The sequence below is a fragment of the Andrena cerasifolii genome, chromosome 3 (assembly GCF_050908995.1).
Source record: "Andrena cerasifolii isolate SP2316 chromosome 3, iyAndCera1_principal, whole genome shotgun sequence".
Taxonomy (NCBI): Eukaryota; Metazoa; Arthropoda; class Insecta; order Hymenoptera; family Andrenidae; genus Andrena; species Andrena cerasifolii.
Window position 1 is genome coordinate 4,395,740 of NC_135120.1, and position 25,302 is coordinate 4,421,041.

General features: G+C 38.8%; 3 protein-coding genes and 1 long non-coding RNA gene across 8 annotated transcripts; 2 read left to right on the top strand and 2 right to left on the bottom strand.

Moving 5' to 3' along the window:
• Nucleotides 1-2,840: 2,840 nt before the first annotated feature.
• On the bottom strand, nucleotides 2,841-7,596 carry LOC143366916 (uncharacterized). 4 transcript variants are annotated; one of them, XM_076808383.1, is made up of 7 exons: nucleotides 6,643-7,596; nucleotides 6,411-6,569; nucleotides 5,641-6,332; nucleotides 4,826-5,047; nucleotides 4,409-4,615; nucleotides 3,674-4,285; nucleotides 2,841-3,604 (listed from the first exon to the last, which is right to left on the bottom strand). In XM_076808383.1, exons 1-3 carry the CDS (start codon nucleotides 6,795-6,797, stop codon nucleotides 6,275-6,277), a joined length of 372 nt encoding a protein of 123 aa, XP_076664498.1. In that variant the 5' UTR covers nucleotides 6,798-7,596; the 3' UTR covers nucleotides 2,841-3,604; nucleotides 3,674-4,285; nucleotides 4,409-4,615; nucleotides 4,826-5,047; nucleotides 5,641-6,274. The 4 variants fall into 4 exon arrangements, with proteins under 4 accessions (XP_076664498.1, XP_076664499.1, XP_076664497.1 ...); XM_076808384.1 differs by having other exon boundaries at nucleotides 2,841-4,285; nucleotides 5,641-6,246; XM_076808382.1 differs by having other exon boundaries at nucleotides 2,841-4,285; nucleotides 5,735-6,332.
• A 1,157-nt stretch (nucleotides 7,597-8,753) lies between these two features.
• Nucleotides 8,754-9,236, top strand: LOC143367267 (uncharacterized). The gene has a single exon (XM_076808904.1). It carries the CDS (start codon nucleotides 8,754-8,756, stop codon nucleotides 9,234-9,236), a length of 483 nt encoding a protein of 160 aa, XP_076665019.1.
• Nucleotides 9,237-11,443: 2,207 nt separating this feature from the next.
• Nucleotides 11,444-11,905, top strand: LOC143367123 (uncharacterized). The gene is made up of 2 exons (XR_013084988.1): nucleotides 11,444-11,581; nucleotides 11,664-11,905. It is a non-coding gene; the product is annotated as an uncharacterized LOC143367123 (long non-coding RNA).
• Nucleotides 11,906-21,113: 9,208 nt separating this feature from the next.
• Nucleotides 21,114-24,108, bottom strand: LOC143366600 (uncharacterized). Of its 2 annotated transcripts, XR_013084771.1 has the most exons (3): nucleotides 23,872-24,108; nucleotides 21,704-21,767; nucleotides 21,114-21,349 (listed from the first exon to the last, which is right to left on the bottom strand). XR_013084771.1 is itself a non-coding variant. In XM_076807744.1 (2 exons), exon 1 carries the CDS (start codon nucleotides 23,425-23,427, stop codon nucleotides 21,706-21,708), a length of 1,722 nt encoding a protein of 573 aa, XP_076663859.1. In that variant the 5' UTR covers nucleotides 23,428-23,679; the 3' UTR covers nucleotides 21,114-21,349; nucleotides 21,704-21,705. The 2 variants fall into 2 exon arrangements, 1 of the variants encoding a protein (XP_076663859.1); XM_076807744.1 differs by lacking the exon at nucleotides 23,872-24,108 and having other exon boundaries at nucleotides 21,704-23,679.
• Between the last annotated feature and the right edge of the window lie 1,194 nt (nucleotides 24,109-25,302).

Consider the following 25,302-nt stretch of genomic DNA (forward strand, 5'->3'; position numbering starts at 1 on the left):
GAGTGGTGGGGGGAAGATCAGCGTCCCACCGTTATTTAGAGAGGCGGTAGCGTCCCGACACAGTTACGGTTTCCGCTGGTTAAATATGTGTGATTGCGTGAAGTTAGGTATATGACATAGGCTATATCGAAACTAGATGTAGAGCGTAATTCAAAATCCTTTGTAGCGAAAAGATTTATTATAGACATGCGGGTTCGAAGCGAACAACACATCTGGAAGGTTTTAAACGAGATTGAAACGGAGGACGAGGAAGAGTTTATTGCTAGGACTCATAAACACGTAGATCGCGTTGTGCTTCTCGAGGGTTTTTCCATGCCAGTTTTTCGAACGTGCTCGTACGATATTAGTAGCTGATGCCTGAACTCAGAAGGCGTACGAGAGCCTGGGATTGCATTCAGTCATTTTCAAAACTACAGTTAGGCCAGGCGAGGAAAATAAATAGCTTAACTTTTCTTTCCACATCTGCGTGCCAAATTTTGTCGAGCAGCTGCTCGTCTCATAAAACGACTTAAAATTCTGTCCTCGCTTCCAATAATTGCCGGTGTCTTGTAAGGGTAAAAACTCCGTTCAGAAAAGGCCAAAAGTCATAAAATCATAAACGTTGCTCGAGCGATGTCTTCTTGACCCTAAGGGTTGCGCTTACCTACCTGTTAGATATGTATGTAATGTAAATAGACTATGTAATCGGAAAGCGTGCCTCGACCACCAGCTGAGAGTGGAGGGAAGCGTGAAGGAAGGGCCAAGGACGGAGAGATGGCTGAAGGACAACCCCCTGACGAAGCTTGAGGGACAACACCACCTTGATTGGACGAAAGGATCCAGGGAAGGAGACAGAGGAACACCCCGAAATTGGAGGAGTAGGGCGTTCGGAGGTTACAAGCGAGGAGTGATTTTGTAAAAACTTTAGATCGAACTTGTTAGCAGAACAGTCAACCTCTAGCCATTTATTAAAAACCCAACATAGAATTTATTCAAAAGAGTTTCACTTTATTTCTACTCCATCATTGAAATTCCCGCGCAACTCGTGAGCTGAGTGTTTCAGCGCTCCACGGGCACGGACCAGCCGCGTATTTAGAAATCTCCACGGAATCGCGCAACAAAATTGGTGACAGCGGTGGGATTGTCTAATGGATTTTTGGTAAAATCATTAACGCGATTTAATGTGAGAGTTAGAATTGTGAACGGAAATTTCTGAATTTGATTTTGGCCGGCTCGCGAGTGCGCCTTTGAAAAGTTTATTGCGATTGGACGCTGATTTGAACTCAATAATTGTGTGCGAAAAGATGCTTAGTTTAAATTAGACGCTGTGAACTGTGATCATAATTCGCTTTACGATAACGGAACTGTTGGTGGTTAAGAAAGTACCACCTTTCTCTCCCTGGTTTTGGCACGGTTTTTCCACGGGAGCGGAAGGGTGAATACAGGAGACGGGTGTTTTCAGTGGCCGTGATTGCTACCCTGAAAAACACAGGTACTGATCGCTGTTGCAGCATTGCTGGAGTCAACTGGACTTGGACTTCGTGGACCGTTCTTCGCAGCATCTTGGGAAACAGATGAACGAAAGATCGCAGTTGTTTTAGGCAGCGAATAAGTATTTATAAGATATATATATATAATTATTTTGTAATCCGGACAAGATGTTACGTAGTCGCAAGGCAATGAGAAAACGTTGGAGTTGCATACTTGGTTTGAATAGATCTCGAGAGTTCGAAGTCCGGGATTTGTCCTCGGAATTTCTTCGGGAATCGGCGAATGATTCTATGTCACGACCGGGTGCTTTAAGTCTTTTGCCGGTGCGAGCGAGTACTCCAAGGTTTGATTCGCCGAGTTTGGATAATGAATCGTATCGCCCCGAGGTAATCAATGCTGTTAGCCTGCCGCCAGTTGAATCTACTGAAGTTTCTTTTCTATCTTTAAAATTAGCGTCTGATTTGATTCAGCGGTTTGATGGCAAACCTGGTTCTTTGCTTAAATTTACGAAACAGTGCCAACTTATTAATTCTAAAGTTAAACCTTCTGACCGTGGAAATTTATTAACTATAATTCGGTACAAAATCGAAGGTCCTGCGGATTTGTTAATTTCCAATCGTCCAGAGCCAACAACAGTAAGCGAGGTCATTGGCCTGTTGAAGAAAGTGTATGCACGGTATTTTGACGTTGATCAGATCCATGGCGAACTGAGGGGTTTGCGACAGGGGATACACGAGTCATTAGAATTTTATGGGGCCCGAGGCCGTGAAATATTAAGCCGGGGGTTACAGGCAGCTAAGGAGAAGTTTAACTCCGAACAGCTGATAGGAGCTGCGGCTTTGTTAGATCAGGCAGCCGTCACAAACTTTAAACGTGGTCTCCAGAATCAAAGAGACTCTTTATTTCGAATGAACAGGATAAAACATTTGATGATATAGTTAGTATTGCGAGTAGATTGAAACAGGAAATGGTTGACTCAGTAAGGCAATTTCCATGGTCATCTGTTCGGGTTGCTACCGCCACTGTCAGCAATAATAAATGTTTTAATTGCGATCAGAAGGGCCATTACCGTCACAGTTGTCTTCAAAGAAATTCTCAGAATCCATCAGCTCGTGAAAGGGTAAGATGTAAATTTTGTAGAAAGACAGGGCATACCGAATCATGTTGTTTTAAAAAACGAAACGGGGATAGTACTGGGATGCATCATGAAACTGCTGTACCCAAGTCGCAGCATTTAAACTCGAAGGGGGCTCCGCGGGGAAACGCGACGCAGAGCGAACCCCTAATTGCGCGTCCTCAGTTGAACGAACATGCTTCCACTTCAACGTAAAAGGTGTTGGTCGACTGCCTATTTTATTGATACTGGTTCTCAACTTAATCTAATGAAACGTACAGGCATTATTTCCGGCTTGTTGGTGGATACTGATGTTATTTATAATATAGTTGGTATCGATCAGGGGGGTCTTAGCACTTTCGGTGAAGTGATTATTGAAATTTTCAGTATTAGCGTTAAATTTCAGATTGTCAACGCTGAGTTTCCGATTTCGGGAATAGGAATTTTAGGTATTCCATTTTTGGAGCAGCAACAAGCAGTATTAACATTTAAGGATGTTCTGCCTAAAATAGTCTTCGGGTTGGGGGGCAGGAATTGTCTCTTCGTACAGGGGTTTCAGTTAGTTTGCCACCTTGCATGAAAACTCCTATAACTGTCCCTGTTAGAAACATTGACAAACAGGAGGGTTATATAAGGAGATTAGATACACAGCCGGGTGTTTATATAGGTGAAGTGCTGGTCTCGCAGGAGAATCGATTTGTTAGGATATGCGCTATTAATACTACTCACGATAGTGCAACTCTTTCAATACCCCCCGTCGAATTAGAGGAGTTTATTGAAATTCCTCCTTCACCCCGTTCGGCTCGGACGGGAAATCCAACTCAGAATCGGTCCAAGGCTGATGCTGCTAGGCTTGTTCAGTTAGTGAAGTTTCTCGATATGCAGGGTTTGAGCGATTCTGAGCGGGCTAGTTTTTTTTAGAAATTGTGAACGAATTTCCGTATCAATTTTAGTTGCCTTCGGATCAATTAAATTCTACTAGTACAATCAGACATAAAATAGTGACTACGGATGAAATACCTATAAATACGAAACAATATCGGTTTCCGCTAGTTCACAAAGAAGAAATAAAAAAACAGGTAAACTCACTGCTTGAGAATAAGATAATTCAGCCATCTGCTTCTCCTTATAATTCGCCTGTTTGCGTTGTTCCTAAAAAACCTGGTCCGGATGGTAAGCCTCGCTGGCGTATGGTGATAGATTATCGCAAGTTAAATGAGAAGACAATCAATGATGCGTATCCTCTTCCTAATATTTTGGATATCTTAGATCAATTGGGGGCCGCTAAATATTTTAGTACCCTCGATCTTGCTTCTGGCTTCCATCAGGTTCCCGTACATCCGGACTCTAAATCCAAGACTGCTTTCTCAACCGTTAATGGGCACTATGGATTTAATAAGATGCCCTTCGGTCTCAAAAATGCTCCAGCCACCTTTAAGAGGTGCATGGATTTGGTTTTGGTTGGTTTACTAGGAGTCGAGCTTTTTGTATATATGGACGACATCGTCATATATGCTGATTCTTTAGAGGAGCATTCTCGGAAACTCAGAATTCTCTTGGCTCGGTTGGAGAATGCCGGTTTGACATTACAACCCGAGAAATGTCGATTCTTGCGACGAGAAGTTGCTTATTTGGGTCACATTATCTCTGCCAAAGGAGTGAAACCAGACCCTGGGAAGATCGTGGCTGTGAAGTCATTTCCTGTTCCAAAAACTAGGAAGAATGTTAAACAATTTCTGGGATTAGTTGGTTATTATCGACGTTTTATCCCTCATATGGCAAGGGTTGCTAAACCTCTGACACAATTGTTCAAGGCAGAAGTACTTTTTGTCTGGAGTAAGGATGTCCAATTTGCTTTCGAGAGTTTACGTGATATTATTTGTTCTGAGCCGTTGCTCCAATTTCTCAACTTTCAGCAGCCATTCCTCGTAACAACTGATGCTTCTAATTATGCAGTAGGAGCTGTATTGAGTCAGGGTCAAATCGGGGAAGATCTCCCGATCGCGTATGCATCTCGGACCCTTAATAACGCTGAAAGTAATTATTCGACCATTGAGAAAGAATTATTGGCAGTTTTATTTGCAATCGAACGTTTTCGACCGTATTTGTATGGCCAAAAATTTATATTAGTTACTGATCATCGGCCGCTGATCTGGCTGCATAACGTAAAAGATCCCACTTCCCGTATCATGAGATGGCGCATTAGATTAAACGAATACGATTACGAGATGGTATATAAACCTGGTATGATAAATTCCAACGCAGATGCATTATCCCGGAATCCGCCTGTTCTTGTGGATTCGGAAAATATCCTTCCTTTCCCATCTAAATGTTTGACAATTCATACCGAGACTGAAAGTACGGACGCCTCTCCTCCAAGGCGTTTGCAAAGGGTTGTCGTAGGCGCCGACGATTTGCCAATTGCAATCTCTAAGGAGGTCGAGGACATTGACGTTGACAGTTCTACGGGAGACGAAAATGAACGTTTACAGCGGGAGTTTTTCTTGTAAATAGAGAGTTTAGTAGTGGGTATAATGAGATTGATAACAAAACCAATCATTCGGATTCTGATTCAATTGATAGTAACGAGTATTATACGGCAGATGAGGAAGACACAATTCCTTCTATAGGAACATTTCTCCAGGAAGGAGAATCTCCTAAAGAATTTAATGCTAATGTAATGAATGGTGGATCGCTCTGCAGAGGTACTGAGGACATGTGTCGACTCGGGAGTCTGTCGGACATCGGAAAGGCCGACTTTGAAGGCACCCCGCCACAGGCACCGTTAGCGGCTGTCCCTGTATCTCAGGGTATCTGTCCTCTGCCAGAAAATGGCAACAAGAGCCCCCGTTTCGTGTCGAAAGCGGAGACTCGGCACGGAGGTGCCACCTCCTTTTTCCCGACTCATATCGTGGTATAGGCTGCGCGCAGTCTAATTCTTTCCGAATGAGGTTGTGGCGGAGTGTGTGCGAGTCTGTTGCTTCAGGAATGACAGAATCAGGTAAAGAATGGACACGATCCTCCGTAGAAAATGTTTCTGAAAATGGATCTCATACCCATGATAAATTCAAAGTTTTACAGACAAATTTAGTTCCATCCGTACAAGCATCCCCTCCTTCTCCGTTTCCAAGTATCATTTATTGCAAGGACCATCTCTATATGCGGAAAGACAATCTTCTTCATTTTTTCTCTACTGATTGTCAAGTTTCTTCACAAATCAGTAATGAATTGTTAAAACAAGGAAAATTTTCCATTGGTCAAATGCGATCGTACAATGTTCATGTGGGTGCGGCAATAGTTTTCCCCGGTGGAACTCAACATATTTTTCATTTATTTTCCAAGGTGAAATCTGCTGAACAACAAAACTTTAGGCATCTCGCGTCTTCAATGTCATCTCTTAAAAATCTTATGGAAACGTTGAGTGTGACATCCATCAGTTTATCTAAAAGTGATAATAACATTGAGCCTATTGAATGGAATTCTCATGAATATCTTTTAAATCAAACATTCAATAATTCACAATACAATATTACGGTTTGCACTGGAGAAATCATTTTCCCCTCTTTATCAAGAAGACCTTCGATTATTCAGGAATATCATGAGTCTGTATCAGTTGGCCATCAGGGTGTGATTAAGTTGTTCAAACGGATAAGGGAAGATTTCTATTGGACAAAAATGGGGAAAGACATCTCAACTTTTGTTCGCTCTTGTTCCAGCTGCCAAAGAAATAAAATTCTTTCTGCTAAAACTAGACAGCCAATGCGCATAACAGATACCCCTCAGAGAGCTTTTGAAAAGGTACAAATGGACATTGTGGGACCGTTACCTGTGACTAGAAGAGGTAATCGGTATCTGTTGACTCTGCAGGATAATTTGACTAAATATTCTGATGCTATTCCCATACCAACTATGGATTCCATTACTGTTGCAGTTGCTCTTGCAGAGCAGTTTGTAAGTAGGTTTGGCTGCCCTCGCGTTATTCAAACTGATCAAGGAAGTAATTTTGTTAGTGGACTAATGAGTAACTTCTGCAAAATATTCAAAATACAGAGAATTACATCAACGGCATTTCATCATCAATCACTGGGTTCTCTTGAGCGAGCACATCGCGTTTTCGTAGATTATTTAAAACATTATTGTGGAAAAACTGATTGGGACAACTGGATACGCTTTGGAATATTCTCATATAATACCTCTGTGCATGAAGCTTCATGTGTGATTACGTGAAGTTAGCTATATGACATAGGGATATCGAAACTAGATGTAGAGCGTAATTCAAAATCCTTTGTAGCGAAAAGATTTATTATAGACATGTGGGTTCGAAGTGAACAGCACATCTGGAAGGTTTTAAACGAGATTGAAACGGAGGACGAGGAAGAGTTTATTGCTAGGACTCATAAACACGTAGATCGCGTTGTGCTTCTCGAGGGTTTTTCCATGCCAGTTTTTCGAACGTGCTCGTACGATATTAGTAGCTGATGCCTGAACTCAGAAGGCGTACGAGAGCCTGGGATTGCATTCAGTCATTTTCAAAACTACAGTTAGGCCAGGCGAGGAAAATAAATAGCTTAACTTTTCTTTCCACATCTGCGTGCCAAATTTTGTCGAGCAGCTGCTCGTCTCATAAAACGACTTAAAATTCTGTCCTCGCTTCCAATAATTGCCGGTGTCTTGTAAGGGTAAAAACTCCGTTCAGAAAAGGCCAAAAGTCATAAAATCATAAACGTTGCTCGAGCGATGTCTTCTTGACCCTAAGGGTTGCGCTTACCTACCTGTTAGATATGTATGTAATGTAAATAGACTATGTAATCGGAAAGCGTGCCTCGACCACCAGCTGAGAGTGGAGGGAAGCGTGAAGGAAGGGCCAAGGACGGAGAGATGGCTGAAGGACAACCCCCTGACGAAGCTTGAGGGACAACACCACCTTGATTGGACGAAAGGATCCAGGGAAGGAGACAGAGGAACACCCCGAAATTGGAGGAGTAGGGCGCTCGGAGGTTACAAGCGAGGAGTGATTTTGTAAAAACTTTAGATCGAACTTGTGAGCAACCTCTAGCCATTTATTAAAAACCCAACATAGAATTTATTCAAAAGAGTTTCACTTTATTTCTACTCTGTTATTGAAATTCCCGCGCAACTCTTGAGCTGAGTGCTTCAACGCTCCACGGGCACGTACCAGTCGCCTATTTAGAAATCTCCACGGAATCGCGCAACGACACCATGTACATGTTTCGACACCCTGTATATATCGACTGTCGCTACCGCTATCATTTACTCGTCGCCCGGCTAATCCAACCTAACCTGAAACTTACTTCATTAATATCTCATCACGCTTGCAATATTTTCTAAATTTAAAGGCATTTTTCTTATGTAAACCGCATACCGTCAAGGACCCAGTTCCTGATCAGTACCCAATTCCTGATCAGTTTAGTATATTAATACCAAATAATAAGCTTATTACGATACTAATTTATTCCCAAAAATTACGAAATAATTATGAAGTATTTTGAAATTTATACGCAAAATTTGATGCCTCAAATTAAAATGTGTTTTGATAAAACAAATATCAAAGTAAGACACTTGTAGCTACGCCTGGTTTGACGCCATTTTACTGTTGTTCAGTATAAGAGAGCACGTCGTGATTTTCAGTTCTTTTCTCTGATACTTTTGTAAATTCTTAGGTAATATATACTTAGTTAACTTCTTTGATACTTTAATAATATTAAATAACTAAATTATGAATGTTTTCTATTCTTTTTAATGCAAAAAAGTGGTGATTAGTTATTGGGTACAGTTTTTATATGCTTCCGCAATTCCTGATCACCTGATCAGCAAATAAGTTATTGAAGCAAGAATTTTGAAAACCGAAAATTTAATTATACAGTTGAAATTTACTAGCTAATTTTTTGTTATTTTCCAAATTATATGTAATACTCTAAATTGAGTAATTTCTAATCAGGGTTTTGTGTTAAAAAATAAAGGGTGCATTTATTAAATCATCCAAGACATTTAGGTTAGCAATACGCACATAAATGATCAACTATTAAAATTTTGCATTGAAAATTTTCAAATACCAGCTAAAAGATTGTAAAAACTTCGTTTTATAATATAATTGTAACAAATATAAATGTATTTCTTAGAATAGCTCGTGAGAGGCAGATAATCTAGAATGTCAACGTCGAAGAAGCTAAATAAAAAATATCAGCCTGATGATATGAGGAAGGCCTTAGAAGATATTAAAGAAAACCAAGTGTCTGTGCGAGCAGCGAGCAGTAAATATAATGTGCCATTTTCGACATTATGGTCCAAATATAATGGTAAATACCCCGTTGATGCGAGACCAGGTCCAGCGACAATTTTAACAAGCGAGGAAGAGCAGTTATTAGTCCAGTGGATCTTACATTTAAGTGCCACAGGGTTTTGCGTTGATAAGGAGCAATTACTAAATAGTGTACAAAAATTAGTACGAGATGGTAAAAGGGAAACACCATTCACGGATGGCAGACCATCAAAGCATTGGTATAACGCTTTTCTCAATCGTCATCCAGAGATATGTGTGAGGATGTCGCAAAATATAACAGCAAGAAGAGCTGATTTATCAGAAGAAGCGCTACGTGCTTGGTTCAAAGAGATTGAAGCATATTTATCTTAAAAAAATCTCTTTGATATTGCACCAACTAGAATTTTTAATTGCGACGAGTCAGCATTTCTACTTATCCCACAACCAAAGAAGGTTCTCACAGCCAAAAATAAAACAAGTGCTTATACTCGTATGACGACGGAAGAAAAAGAATGTTTAACTGTTCTAATAACGGGAAATGCAGAATGTTGGCTCCACCAATGATTTTGTATGCGTATGAAAGGATCCCTGGTAGCATTGCAGCTGCTGCACCACCAGGTTGGTCCCTGGGCCATTCAAAATCTGGGTGGATGACGCAAGAGAGCTTTTATGAGTACATTACAAGCAACTTTTATCAATGGTGTCTAGACACCAACATACAATTTCCCATTATTTTATATGTTGATGGCCACTTATCACACTTAACAATGACTCTAAGCGATTTTTGTATTAGCCATCAAATAGAATTAATAGCTCTCTACCCAAATGCCACGCACATAACACAACCAATGGATGTCGCACTTTTTCGACCTTTAAAAATAAATTGGCGTAAAGTTGTGCGTGAATGGAGAATGGAACATAATGGAGTTTCAGTTGATAAAATAAACTTCGCAACTGTACTCAAACGAGCTATTGATATGCTTGAAACTCATAGAATACTTAGTAATGGATTTAGAGCCTGTGGATTATATCCCTTTTCACCTAATGCCATCGACTACTCCAAACTAATCAAGCAGAACAGCATGAATCTGACAGAAGACGGTACAGAAAGAAACCATGATTCGTCTCATATCCATCTTATAGAAAAAATATTAATCCGAATACATTGCAACTATTTAACCGAGCTCAACAATCAGGAGTATGGACCAGAGAGCTCTGTGATAAAAGTCTTTTTTTATTTTTGGTTAAGAATTATTAATCAACAGAATGTACCAAACAATGAGGAAGGACAAGCATCTGCTGGTGATATGGTAGACTAATTTAATCAACATTTATTTAATAATTCTTATAAGTAGGTATATAGGTAGGTAGTTATTGTGTAGGAATATGATTTTTATATCAATTTCATAACCTCTGATAGGATCTGCAAGAACATTACGTTTTGAAGAGCATTTACTTCAAGGGCACGAAAATAATTCAGAAGAAAAATTACATTTATCTAATATCTATATAGATTGTTGAGAAGAGAAAGTTAAAAGTGTCACTATCGAGGCCAGGAAGGGCCGTCAGCCTATTGTCCTGTTTACGTAGAGGACACGCGTTTGTTTTTCGTCAGTCCAAGCGTAGGGCTGTTGCTCCGTCATATATTTTCAACTGCTTGAGCCATCTCTTAAGCCGGAACTAAGGTTCCCAAGGATTAAGGGTTCCACTCGGGTGGTCTGCATCGACGTGTTTAGACTGTCGCCAAAGCATCGTAAAACTATAAATTAAGTCCCGCTGTTTCGAGATTTGGAAAGTTCCCGTTCTCACGCCTCACAACCACCCTCGAGATTGACACGCCTTCGCCAATAGACAGTTTTCTTTTACCACCTCCCTGTTACAACTCCACCAATAGTTTAGTTTTGTTAGCCCTGTAATCTTAAGACTCCACCCCTGCGAGGAATCTTGGAGTCATCGTTCACGAGCTAAAGCGCCGTCGAGTCAGAAGCACATTAGAAACACAAGAAGAACCATCGAGCTCTGCTTGCGAGCAGAAGACTTGTCATAAGACTTGTACGTCGTTAAGATATGTAATCATCTCTGATAATAGTTTGTTGCTGAGTTTTTTATGTCAAATATAGACTAAGTATTGTGTTTTAAATTGTGTGCGGTGTATTTATCAGTCACCCTCATTACGTGCTTCTCATTTGGAACATCAGTTTTCAAATTCTTGGGCTCTTGCACAATATCATAGTGCAGGAGAAGTGGCCAGAGAATCGTGAAGATTTACAACCTTCAAACAAACCGACGCTCTGCCATAACATAGATCCTATTACCTTAACCGTTAATAATGAAGTATGTAACTTTCCGGTCACTCCGATGCCAGTCGATAAACAGACTGTTTGGGTCATCCATGAAAATGGTATCGAAGAAAATGTCAGTGTGGAGACTGACCATATCGTTAGACAAGAGTGTCTGGAGACATTGATCGGAAACACTGACAATAAGTTACCACTACACATAACAACGGAACAACATTCAATTAATCATCGTGCGTCATTACTTAAAGATCAGTGTTCGAAGGCATCATCTAAAAATATTGAAAACGACTGCCCAAATGTAAAATTAGGTAACGAGAACATTGTACGTAGGTATCGAAGTGTATAGTGAAAACAAAAATAGTAGTACAAAATCACCGCTGAAAGATAAAAATAATAATTTTCAATCAAATAAAAACAGTAACTATACCTGTCATATTCTTAAAAATATTATTAACGAAACTATAAAAAATAGGGTAATATAACTACATTCTAATTTCAGGAAATGCTCAGAAGATACCATCACCTTTTAAAAGATGCCTCTTTTGGCCCGAAAGAAAATCAGATAATTTAAAAAGAAGAAGAAAAGACAAAATACCAGCTGTAGCTAGATCTGAGGAATGGAGAGCATATTACAAAAATCTCTCTGAACAAAAACAAAAAGCAGAGGAAGAAAAAGAGTACAAAAAGAATTTAAGATTGGTAAATCAGAAAATTAAAAAGGAAAAAGCAGAGGAGAAAAAAACAGCAGGTTTTAAGAAAGAAGATAACTAAAAAAGATTGACGAACAATGTACCAGTTATGCAGAAAAATTTGTTTTTTTTTAATTCAAATGTTATATTTAGTATATATATATTCTGTTAATAAAGATGCCATAAAAATATGCTATTTTAATGATTTTTTATGCAATTTATACATTTCAATCTATTTGATTGGGTATTAATCTGATCAGGAAATACTCCCAGATGATTTAGGTGATCAGAAACTGCTCCCTTTGCATTTTTCACCTTCAAAGTTAAATTATAAAATAATTATTATTATCTTTGCATTTTTTTTAATACCAAATTAAAGATTAAACATATATCTACTGAAATAACAAAACATCTTTTAAATTTGGTCAAGTTTTCCATTTACACGTTTAAAAAACCACGATGGTTACTCTTAACCCGAGAGTAGGCGCGCCTAATAACTTACGTGAGTAGGCGCACGTCGGTCATTTCGACCGATGGTAATGTAATTAGAAATAACCTAATAAAATGGCTAAAATAATATAAATAATGCATAACATTGTATTTTACTTACTTCAGAATCGTTATACGTAAATAATTTTCATTTTTTATGATAAAATGATTAATCGTATTATAATATTATGAGTTCTGGAAAGTTTATTTTTATACAAATGATGCATTGCAATTGATTTTAAAAATAAAATGTTATATAAAAATTTGTGCGAATGCAAAATATAAAATTACATTGTCTATTTATCAATTTGAATTTACCACTTGATTTTTAATTTTCAATAATAGCAATTATCTAATATATTTTATATTTATATTTGTTTTTCAAAAAATATACTTATAAATTTATGGTTTCATAAACGTATTAAATATTTATATTTTCCACGGATTAGAAACTGCATCTTGAGAATAAAGAATAAATACTTACGTTTCCTTCACTCAAAGTACACGCCTCCTCTACATCTGATATCTCTATATCCGTAGCATCAATTTCCGAATCTGTATCGTGATCGGATTGTATAACATAATCGGAATCTTCTGCGGAATCACTGATCTCGTCTTCAATGTTTTCAATCAATAAGAAATCTCGAAAATTAGTATTAGCCATGATTGCCACACAGTACGCGTCGTACGCGACAGACGAAATGAGACTAACGGTAGCAGGCGCGCTATGGTCGAAAAGGCCGACGCGTAAATATGTATGATTTAAAACCTACACGAGTGAACTAAGTGTCGCTCCGTAACATAAATAAGTCACGAACTCCTTCAAAGAGGAATAGCTCTACAGAAAAAGTAAACAGTCGAACGCTATGGGTCATGTTTCAAAACATATGAAATCGTCGGTCGAAAAGACCAACATGCGCCTACTTTTGGGTTAAGTGATCAGGAACTGGGTCCTTGACGGTATAAGCTTTCGAATCAGACCAAATTCAATAAAATCGGTCCACGCGTAACAGAGATATCGTAATATCGTCTCCATGGATCAGTCGAAAACGGTAAGATTTTTCTTCTGATTCTTCTTCTTCTTCTTTTCCAGCCAAAATTTTCGTCAACATAATACGTATGTGCGTTACACGCACACCTTCGACCAAAAGAAAGACTAACACATGTTTCGTTCGTCGATTCGTCGACTCTCGGGACCATTCGGCAGGGATCGTCGTCCGTCATTGTACATATACTGTTACGTATGTGAAATTTCCCATACGCCGCTCTCAACAATTTTTCGAGCTCGCGTCTGCAAAGGGGAAACGCCCTAAAATGCTTTCGCTTATCACAAACCACTAAGGGGAGTCATGATCTCGACCATCTGGATCACGACCATGGGAACGGGCGTGACGGGACGACGACCCATACGGATTTCCTTATATGGAGATTTCTAACGAATTCCCACTCATTTTGGGACTATATAAACCCTTTGGTTTCTACCCTTTTTGGTTAAAAGCTATACAGTCACGCGTAAAGTTACGTCATGTTACGCTCGTACAGAGTTGGTTAGATTCAGTAGGATCGGGCTCGAGTCGCCTTACGAACCAATAGTTAACCTCGCAGAATCCGCTAGTTCAGTTATATTCTGGGTTACGATTGAAATAACCATTCTTACGCCCCCCATCGCCAGTGCGTTAACACCGTGCAAATATTGGTAACTACATTATTTAATCACTAATCGCGACACTTACATTTGTATAAAAATTGATTATTGAATATACTAATGGTGTTCACTTGTAAATCGAGTAGATTCGATAACCCATCTTTTACCCAGCGATCCTTATAATATTAGTAGCACTCACCCACTGATACAACTTTACCGCTCGAGTTGTATCAAACTTTAATTAAGAGTTACGAGGCATTACTAACATTTCCTGTGACTGCCTGATTTCGCATCCGGTTCGTTCACCTCCAGCACCAAAACAAGGAATCTTTACCAACCCAGTGGCTCCCCGATTTCGCATCGGGTTCGTCCACGTTTTAACCCTCCTACGGCTCCCTGATTTCGCGTCAGGTTCGTCCGTATTCAACAGCTCCCTGATTTCGAATCAGGTTCGTCTGTAAATCTACCAACTTCCGAACAGCTCCCTGGTTTCGCACCAGGTTCGTCTGTGAATAATCCAACCTCCTAACAGCTCCTCGACTTCGCGTCGAGTTCGTCTGTGAATTTCATCCTAGTGACTCCCCGATTTCTCTTCGGGTTCGTTCACGACGTCTAACCCTCCTGCGGCTCCCTGACCCTTTAAATTCTTTTAAAGTTTCGACGACGGTACGATGTCCCACACCGCAAGCATTTCCCACTAATTTTATCATTTCTTTGTACTTCATCTCCGGAAATTGAGCTTTCTTGTCATTGTAAATATTTATAATAATCTTTCTTTGTCCAGAGTGAACTATCTGTAAGAGAAACGTTTCCCATTAAATTAAAGTATACATTTTTCAGGCATTTCAGGTTAATATTTATCCTTGTAATATTTCAGTTGCTTATAATACTTCAGTTGCTTATAATACTTCAGTTACATATAATATTTCAGTTACTTATAATATTTCAGTTGCTTACCTTTCCTTTTTTATTTTTTTGGATGGGGAACCGCGAAGTTGATTGCATTTTCCGTAATTTTATATCTGTGACAAATTTTTTGTCAACTATTCTTGAACAGACATTTGCAATAAAAAAGAGACAATCAAATCCGACAAAAAGTCGAAACACGCGGTATATACGAAAGTGGCGCCACGCCAATGCTTTCGGCGCAGAACAGACGCGCAGCCGAAAGACCATTCGTGGTGGCATAGCCAATGGGCGCCAACATGCGCAGAACCGGTCTAAACTCGTCGGTCGGCAGGTTCCTTCTAAAATGACTTGGAGTATATGTATACTATTGAATTCACCTACCAAGTGTCAATCCATCATAAACTGCCAAGTGTCAAATAAGGTGAATTATCCAAATTTGAAATGTCACGAGTTTTTACAATACATATGAGACTGAATTATTGTCTCAATTAACAAAGTAAGTTGCCATATTTTTTTAATAGATTTCTTATGTAGAGTCGCAGACTTGGAAGTTGTCCGGAGAAGGTTCGACAGAGAAGCATCTTCTTGCGCATAAGTTTCTGGAAATTTGTACCATGCATGTACAAAATAATATATTGTAGTAACAAATTGCATTGTATTTAAATTGCCAGATATTTGTATACCAGCAATTTAGAGTTTTTATGTAAAGCTTATATTATAGAAATGAAGGGGACACACAGGCTTGGATAGAATTCAAGGAGACGCACAGGCATGGATGGATAGAAATGAAGGGGATGCACAGGCTTGGAGGTTGCCCGGAAAAGATTAAATAGACAGAGCATCTTGCTTCGCAAAGTTTCTGGAAATTTGTCAAACAAGGAAAATCGACAAAATTTAAGAATTAAGAAAATAGATTATGGTTGACTGCTTGCAATGTAGAGCATGTCACATTTGTAGGCTGCGGCCCTGAACTAGCATCGGGCCTGGGGTTTTTCCAACGCCTGGTCAGCGTATGGTCGGTTCGGCGAGTACGTTCGACTCGCCGAATACGCGGCCGAAGACGACGCGACCTTTATGAAAGGGTTGCTATTTTTATTAATTAAAGTATTTGTTTTAAATTCTGTCGACTCAATTTCCCTCTCACCTTCAGCCATCCCTACACATTAGTGAAGAAAGTACTCTGAAAACTCCCTTGATGTTTTTCAATTTTTTGTGAAAGACATTTGTAATACTTTAATAAAATCCACAGTAGTTCCCACGCTATTCATTGATTTTATTAGTTTCCCATTAACAATATTTCAATTCACCACTAAACATACTAAACTAATTTAATTCCAAAACCAATAAATTGTGTGTTGAAAATATTGAATCTCTTCGTTCATTTTCGCTGAATTATTACCATTAGCATTTAAATTTTCTGCAACAAGATTTTCTGCCATACGCTCTCATCTCCTTCGAACACATTATGTAGTCTCTACACTTAATATATAGCAAAAAAGGCCACTCTACTTATGTTTTCAGATTTCAGGAAATAATTTGGACAATGTTGGATAGAATCTGAGACAATGGAATAATATTGTACTCATTCGATACTAGTTGCATTGTCACTGTCTTGATACGGCGTGAATACACCTTTTATTTTAATAAGCTTTATTCCAAGCTTTATTCTTAATAGGATATTGTGGAATTGGTTGACCGACAAGAAGGTGAAAAACTGCTGCGACAAACACTGACAAAGTCATCGATCAATCAATATCAGCACTTTATATATGCACCACTGTAAAGAGTTATCCCCATAAAAAACTTTAAAAAAGTAAAAAAAATTACGCCAAGTACATGAAATCAAATAAATCACAAAAAATAGAAGATAATAATAATAATAATAAAGAAAAAAGATGTGAAATCAAAATGAGCTGCAAGTACATAAAGGTGCTTTCCAACTGCGCTTAACCCTCGAGCGGGCGCGCCGGTGAACTCAGTTCACCAATCCGCGTATTTCTTTGTTTACGTCTCGGGAAGATAAACATTCCCTCCACACGCTCGTCGTATGTGTCAAGAATCGCGTGATACTTGTCCTAGTTGATTTTCAGTTGTTTAACCGAGCTAGTGCCTGTTATTTTCACCATTGAAAGCACGCAAGGCACAGTGTCCCGCCATGTAAGTGACTTCATAATGTTTTTGAAAACTAAATTTCACTGCCTTTCTTATTCGTTTATACTCAATTATATACAAATGGATTGTTTTTTACAAAATACCATTTTACAGAGCAAAATTTACGAAAGAAAAAGAGTATGAGCGAGTTCTGTGTGAACTTTCAGATGAGGAATATGATAACCGCACTCCTGAATGCGATTCTGATTTCTCCGATGGAGAAGCAGAAATAGTACATGATGTGGATCACGATAGTGATTCTATGCAAGGGTGAAGGTCTTTTTTAGGGGAATGACATAGTTGGGGTAGATCGGGAGGAAACCTTGGCACGAAAACCAGTTTCGCGACACAAGGCTAGTTGAGGGAGTTTAGGCACGAAAACCAGCTTCGCGGCACTAAGGAGGGTAGGACTTTGGCACGAAAACCAGTTTCGCGGCACAAAGTGAGGCAGGAGTTAGGCACGAAAACAAGTTTCGCGGCACTAGGAACGATGGGAGTTAGGCACGAAAACCAGTTTCGCGGCACTAGGAACAATGGGAGTTTTGGCACGAAAACCAGCTTCGCGGCACAAGCAACCAGGGAAGGTAAAGCAGTAATCAAGCACCAGAGTGACACCCGTTAGACACAAGCATGGGTATTTAAAGTCCTGATAATTGGATTTACCGTTGCATTAATATAAGAAACCTCGCGTTATTTTTCTTTGTAATAGAGGTAACGGTATGGTCGTACAAGGCCTATACGAAAGTAAGCCTTGTAAACACTGTAAGAAATCCCGGAGTTCGCGAACCGAGATCAGCTGTTGCAGTAGCTTGTTATGATTCGGTAATTCCGTAATCGAAGGATCACTACAATAATTCGAAGCGTTATTTAGAATAAGAACGTTTATTCAGTTTAAAGCATATGTGGTAATATTATAATAATGCGTGGCACGTTAAGCATTAGCACAAAACATTTATATAAATGGTAATCAATAGCAATATATATACAGGGTGTCCCACTAAGGAGTGGACAGCGCGATATCTCTTAAAGTATTGTCGATAAAAATATAAAAAAAATAGCGAATTGCATGGTTCGAGGGGGCCCATTTATTAGCCCGAACGAATTTTGTTTTCGATTATTATTTTAAAAGATACGATGGTCAAGTTCGGTTTTTCAAATGGAACTATTTTTTTTTAAAACCTGAGTTGATAGTGCGTTCCAAGACAAATTCAATAAGCTTTAATGTATACACTTTATTTCCACTGGTTTTTAAGATATTGCGCTTGCAAATTTACTGATTTTCACTGCAAGAAACCCCTCTGGAATGGCAAAAACCGGGGGCGGTCTTACTGGCGCTACGGGTGGCACTGCCTGTTGAAATGGATACTTACCTGCCAAAGGTCTACGCCAGAAATGGCAGGCCCAAAGGCTGGACAATTCTTTTCCGTCAGAAATGCTACTTAGGTAGGTACATCTGCGGTATCGAGAAGCGCATCGTTACTTTTATTTCGCACTTGCTTCTACGCTCGGATGGCCGGTTCTTTTGGGAGGGATGCAAGTTGGATTGGTTAGGTTAGGAGGAGTGAAAGTTGCTAGACTAAATTTCAACCATAGGGAGCAGATTGTATCAGAACCAATCGCATTTGCATCCCTCACAAAAGAACCGGCCATCCGAGCGTAGAAGCAAGTGCGAAATAAAAATAACGATGCGCTTCTCGATACCGCAGATGTACCTACCTAAGTAGCATTTCTGACGGAAAAGAATTGTCCAGCCTTTGGGCCTGCCATTTCTGGCGTAGACCTTTGGCAGGTAAGTATCCATTTCAACAGGCAGTGCCACCCGTGGCGCCAGTAAGACCGCCCCCGGTTTTTGCCATTCCAGAGGGGTTTCTTGCAGTGAAAATCAGTAAATTTGCAAGCGCAATATCTTAAAAACCAGTGGAAATAAAGTGTATACATTAAAGCTTATTGAATTTGTCTTGGAACGCACTATCAACTCAGGTCTTCAAAAAAAAATAGTTCCATTTGAAAAACCGAACTTGACCATCGTATCTTTTAAAATAATAATCGAAAACAAAATTCGTTCGCGCTAATAAATGGGCCCCCTCGAACCATGCAATTCCCTATTTTTTTTATATTTTTATCGACAATACTTTAAGAGATATCGCGCTGTCCACTCCTTAGTGGGACACCCTGTAGATGAACATGAAGTATGCGAGTATTAGCAATAGACAAGAATATGAAATGCAATAAGTAGTGGCAATGGGTAATAATATATAACAATATGCATTTAGCAATAGACAGTAATATGAAAAGCAATAAGGGTTAGAAATATTAAGATAATATAAGTAATATTAATAAGTAATATTAATTGCTCACAGTTGACGTCGAAGATAACTTACTCGATGAGCGAAGTCGCACTGAATTTATTGTTGGTTAGGTTTAAGAATTGTTTACGCAAAGTATGACTTCCTTGGAAGTGTTTCCGTCGAAGAGAGATACGGCCTCTGGGGCCCTTCTATTTATGCAGTGTTTAGGTATGAGGGGTGTGCGCGGTATGCACCGTGACTCACGCACGAAATATGCGTCGCAATAGGACTTCCGGGGTTTTTATTTGGGGCGTTCGAAACGGGGTACTCAACCCATTGGATGGATTTTGGGTGTTTTAATTGGAAAGGGGTGAGAGTGGCTAGTACTTGATGAGTCGTAGAGAGGGAATGAGACGTGGTCTCGATTTAAGAGGGTTTTAGGACGAGAGGCTTGTATATGAGGGAGGAGATCGTGCCTCGTAGGGCGACGATGGGGAGGGGAATTTCGTTGTTGACCATCTCGAGATGGGGACCGCTCAGGTACATCGCCTAGATGGTCAGTGGTTGGGGAAAGAGGTAAGAGTTGAAATTAAGGATTCCGGTAGAGTTGTGGAGTGATTTATAGGGGAGAATTTAATTTATACCGCGCGAAAAATAGTGGGACGTCACAGCGTACTTGCTGTTTACGGAGTACAGAATTTCCGAATACCAAGAGAGCAGCAAAAGTAGCAAAATTGAGATTTCGTGCCCACGGTTGCCAAGCGCTGTTTCGCTTTTTTTAAAAGTCACAGCATGTGAAATAGCCAATAGGAAGCGCATTTACAGAGAAATCAGGTGAAGTGACGGCACGTTTGGTGCGTGAAAGTGACTTTACACAGCAATTAAGCATTTTTATGATGAATTGATGTTACTATTTATTACAAAGCGTGCTAAAACTGACCCAAAAAAGTTCAGTCAAAGAAATCCCTTAAAATGGCTGAAATATTAAGTTTTTTCTTCCTCCTGTAAAATCGGTAAAATGCAGAACCGCGGTATTTACAAACTGCTCATACGCGGTGTTGCAGTATCACCGACGATATGGTTCGTCGAGAGGAACGAGTTGATATAATATATGATAAGTATTATTTTTTCGTAACGTTTACGAATTTTGCAATGAGATATATGTTTCATACAGTTTTTTAATATTTCAGCGAATAATGAGATATCGCAGTAGCATCGGATTGTGGAGATTTGGATGTTTTGAGTCTGGTTCATATTGGTGACGTGCAAGTACGCGTAGGTATAGTATACTAGGTAACAGTGAGAGAGGAGTGGATTATAAATAATTAGGATATGCCGTGGATTTCGTTGCTGCCGCCGTCGCCGCCACGAGGATGCTATCATCCCTCCCCGAGGAAACTCCCAACCTTCTCCGAGGATGCTGTCAATCCTCCCTAAGAATGTTGTCATCATCGACCACGACGACGACGACGATGAAACTGTTGCTGAGGATTGTCGTCCTCGATGATGCGATACCGAGGCATGCGGCAACGCGCAGGTAGTTATATACGTCGATGTTACTAGTGACCGTAACGATGTCGTTGTCATTGCTGTAAACACGAGTATGCGTTGTTGACAACATCACTGTGTACATTTTTTTGTTATTGATAATGAGTTTCTCAATGACAGTTGAAATGTACAGATGATCGTTGTCCAAGTCAACGTATCGATACTTTTGGAGGTCGAATATGTGTGATAGTGTCACAGTGTGCAATCACCGTAACACTACTGTCAATTAAGGGGGGAATTTCTTTTTTCTTGGTCAAAAATATCGATACTTTAGGATTTTTTATAAACAAAAATGTAACATTAATTAATTTGAAACTTTGTATATGTGTTAGTAACACTTTCATTATGTTATATAAATTTTTTCAGTTCAGTTCACTTAAAAATACAGTTTCAGTTGCCCGTGAACTAGGACGCTCCGCACAATTGCTTCATTAACGGTTGACATGATATCTGCCCTCCAGTTTATCTGAAATCAAAAATTCTAATGAGATTTTATTTTATACACATATAATTATCGTTTGACCTACAATGAATAAAAAAAATATATTTTTCGAGAAATGGTAACTGTTTAAATTCAGATGTTCGATTTTTTGCAAAAAATTACCCGAACTTTTGATAATTAAAAAAAATATATACAACCTATCGTCTTGCCTGTAGGTCAAACGATAAAAGAATTCTTTCTTAACATGCAGTTAAAATTTCAAGTTGATCGATCCAGTACTTTTTTTTAAATCATGTCAACCAGCTACGAAAAAGTTGTGTCGAGAAAAACGCGTTTAAAGTTTGTAGTGCAGTTACTGAACAAATATCAGGTACTTACAACTAATCAGCTATTCCAGGTCCGTAGATTATTCCTTCCTCTTGCTCGTCGAATTGATTTTTTTCTAAATTTGCCATTCTAGCCTCTGTACGGGCCTTTTTCGTTGCTTCAAGGCTTCGTCTCGCCGATCTTTGTAATCGCCATTCATCTCTAGTCGTGGCGAAACTTTTGCATTGATCTCCAATAACGATACCAATATTGTCCATGATATTTAAAATTGCATAGCAGCCTTCATTAAAAATGCCTGCTGCTATAAATGCTGAAATCTCAATTGTTTTCAGTCCACAATGAAGGTGTTTGGGGGCAAGTCGCCAGAGCGACGAGTTGAAACTCTCATTGTTATTTTGAGTTTCACCACCCAAACACCTTTCTAATAATTCTTTTGAAGATAAATCTTCATAAATTGATTTTATTTCTTTTGCAACGTCTTCATGAAGTGGTGGCTCGTGGTTAAATTGTTTAAGAGTACCTTCAGCTTCAGCTTTACGCCATTTACACCAACTACCAGACCCCTTTGGACAGTACATGTGTTTGGGATATTTATCTGAAGATATTTTATGATAATATGTTGCCCATATAGCTTCGTACATGTCATCGATAGAACCTGAATGTCTTCTGATAGCTAAACCATAGTACACTGTTAATTGTTTAATTAATTTATCAGTTAATTTATTTTTTCCTCCGAGTTTCTTGGTCTTCTTTATGTTTCTTAGCCGCGATCCCATACGTTTCTCTACATGACCTACACATTCTTTTTTCTTCAATATAAAATCGTCACCATATGGATTTTCCTCGAGCAATGCTTTAAATGTCTTTGTGTCTCCATCACCAATATAGTTTCTATATCTTATTCCAAAATATTCTACAGATCGCAGGAACATTTCCTTCATGCCATCCACTTCCATCTTTCCGGACGACCCGCTATGGTTAGCAGTGCACTCGTCCTTGTGTTCTTCCATCCACAGGTCGTATTCCACCGTACCAGATTTTGATTCCCACACTTTACAACCATGGCAATATGAAGATTTCACTACGATATCGATTATTTTGCTAGAATATTTTCCAATAAGTGATGTGACTCCAAATAATGAATTGAATCCTCTCTTTTTCCATGTACCATCGCCGGAGACTGTGATCTCTGTCATCGGGTTCCCATTTTCAGCATTTTTTATTTTTTCCTCTTCTACTGCTTTCCTTCTCAAAATATCAAAAACTGTTTTAGCTCCTGAATATATACTATCTAAAGAAGTATAATATAGAGTGGAACTAATTCCTTGACAAATGTCCATGAGGCCACAAAATGTATTTAAACCTTCTTTGCCAACTCCCAACATTCTCAAAACTAAAATAATTCTTCTATTTATTTCATAGGATTTACCATCGATCAAAGGGCACGAATTTATGTATTGAGAACCACATTTACACTCTATTGTGATTTTAAATCCTAATCCACGAGAATTAGTTTCACAAAAATTCACTTGTCCTTTACACACTTTACATACAACAAATTGAGATATTGCAGTGAAAACTGATAAAAAAGCAATAATCCGATATCCATGGCTTGGATTCACAGTAAAATCTTCAAGATTCGTTGATGCTAATTTTTTAGCAGACGTACTCGCAAATGAAATTTCTCTTTCACGAGTATGAATATTTCCCGTGAATTTCCTTTTTTTAGTTCTATCAGCACGCGTAGAACTTCCTCTATGCTGCTTTCTATCCATGGCACTCGTGTTCAAATGAAGTTATTTAACAATAAAACTATGACAAAACAAAACAAAGAAAGAGATCATAAATAACTAATAACAAAAACACAAATAACAGTTTAAACAAAAACACAAATAACAGTTTAAACAATAACACAATAATATCGAGATTCACAGGAAGAGAGCGAAGTGCACGTTTCAAAAGCCGAAGACATTCTGCTCGTTCCAAGCAACGTAAGCGAACAAATATCTCTAAAGAGTTCAAGAGGATAGAGAGACTTTTCCTTCTCACATCTGGAAATTGTCTTTCGACACGTACTTGTAAGCAGACCGTAGGTCTGCTCCGCAGCTGTTGACACCGTCCTTTTAGGCCTAACTGCTCAAGAGTCAAGGCGAACGAAACGAAGTCACTAAAGATGTCTTTGTCAAATTATGCTTATGTCACTGCAAATACATTTGAACTTGGCTGTTAGAAAACTACGACTCCAATAACATAAACGTTTTACAACAGTACCATGGATTCTGGGAGTATCGATCGCTCGATCACTTGCCGCCAAATATATACCTTACTTCAAAAGTCCATAACTTTGAAAATTTTATGAATTTTGACTTAAAATTTTGCAGAGACATTCCTACAAAGTTAAACTACAAGATTCTGTAAAAAACAAAAAATCGATTTTTTGACCAAAAAAAAAGAAATTCCCCCCTTAAATATGGATGATATTGTAGTAATTGATGAGTTATTTTTGCATGAAATATTCGTAATTGTATTATCGCTGTTGCATGAGGAGAAGGAGGAAGAGAAGGAGTGGTAAAAAAACAGATATCGTACATTTATGAATTTTTTTTTATTATTTATACTGATTACTTCGCATATGATGTAAAAAATATTATAAAAACGTTATTATATAAACACAATATAATATAAAAGGAGTATATAAAACAGTATTTTATAAAAAAGAGTATAATATTAAAGAACGTAATATACAAAGAATAGAAGAAAAATATATATATCATAAAATGAGTATAATGTACAGTGATACGTAAACGAACTCTGTGGTAGAATTTAACTCATATCGAATAGTGCTTTCCTCTGTCTAGATGATCTTTAGGGTTGGTACAGTGTTCCCAGTGGCGTTTCCAATGATAGAATCCGCGAGTTCGGTTTATATTCTATTTGGCACTTTGAAATAGCCACTCGTACGCCCCGTATCGCCAGTGCGTCAACACCGTGCAAATTAGTGGTAACTTACACACTTTTACTATACTATTTAATACTAAATCGAGTAGATTCGTTAAACCCATCTTTTACCCACCGATCCTTATAATATTAGTAGCACGCACCCACTGATACAACTTTACCGCTCGAGTTGTATCAAACATAAATTAAGAGTTACGAGGCATTACTAACATTTCCCGCGATTCCCTGATCTAGCATCAGGTTCGTTCATAACCTTTCATCCAAAACAAGGAATCTTTACCAACCCAGTGGCTCCCCGATTTTGCATCAGTTTCGTCCACGAAACCTCTCCCTTCCTACGGCTCCCTGGTTTCGCATCAGGATCGTCCTCGCCGTCAATAATCCTAGCGGCTCCCTGATTTCGCATCAGGATCGTCCGCGTACCTAACTAACAAATTCATAAACCGTATTCCTTGATCAAAACTCTACCACTGGAATTTTGAATTTTGGGTTCAGATTTTTTCCGAGAAAGTAAAGCTACTATAGATTACTCGAAGCGAGGAGTTAGAATTGGAAACGAATTCCTACCATTCAGAAACGTGGAAATAACAATCCCGGGGCGAACGAGATATCAAATACCAATTAAAATTATTAATCAGGGTCTGAAAACAGGATACGTGCCGAAAATAGACGTACACCCCAATATCTTAATG

Coding starts and splice junctions, on each gene's coding strand:
- LOC143366600 (XM_076807744.1), bottom strand. CDS start 23,427: ATGGATAGAAAGCAGCATAGAGGAAGTTCTACGCGTGCTGATAGAACT.
- LOC143366916 (XM_076808382.1), bottom strand. CDS start 6,797: ATGAAGCTTCATGCACAGAGGTATTATATGAGAATATTCCAAAGCGTA. Junction 6,570..6,642: donor GATGATGAAATGCCGTTGAT/GTAATTCTCTGT, acceptor TTCCTTGATCAG/TTTGAATAACGCGAGGGCAG. Junction 6,333..6,410: donor ATTACCTCTTCTAGTCACAG/GTAACGGTCCCA, acceptor TTGGCTGTCTAG/TTTTAGCAGAAAGAATTTTA.
- LOC143367267 (XM_076808904.1), top strand. CDS start 8,754: ATGTCAACGTCGAAGAAGCTAAATAAAAAATATCAGCCTGATGATATG.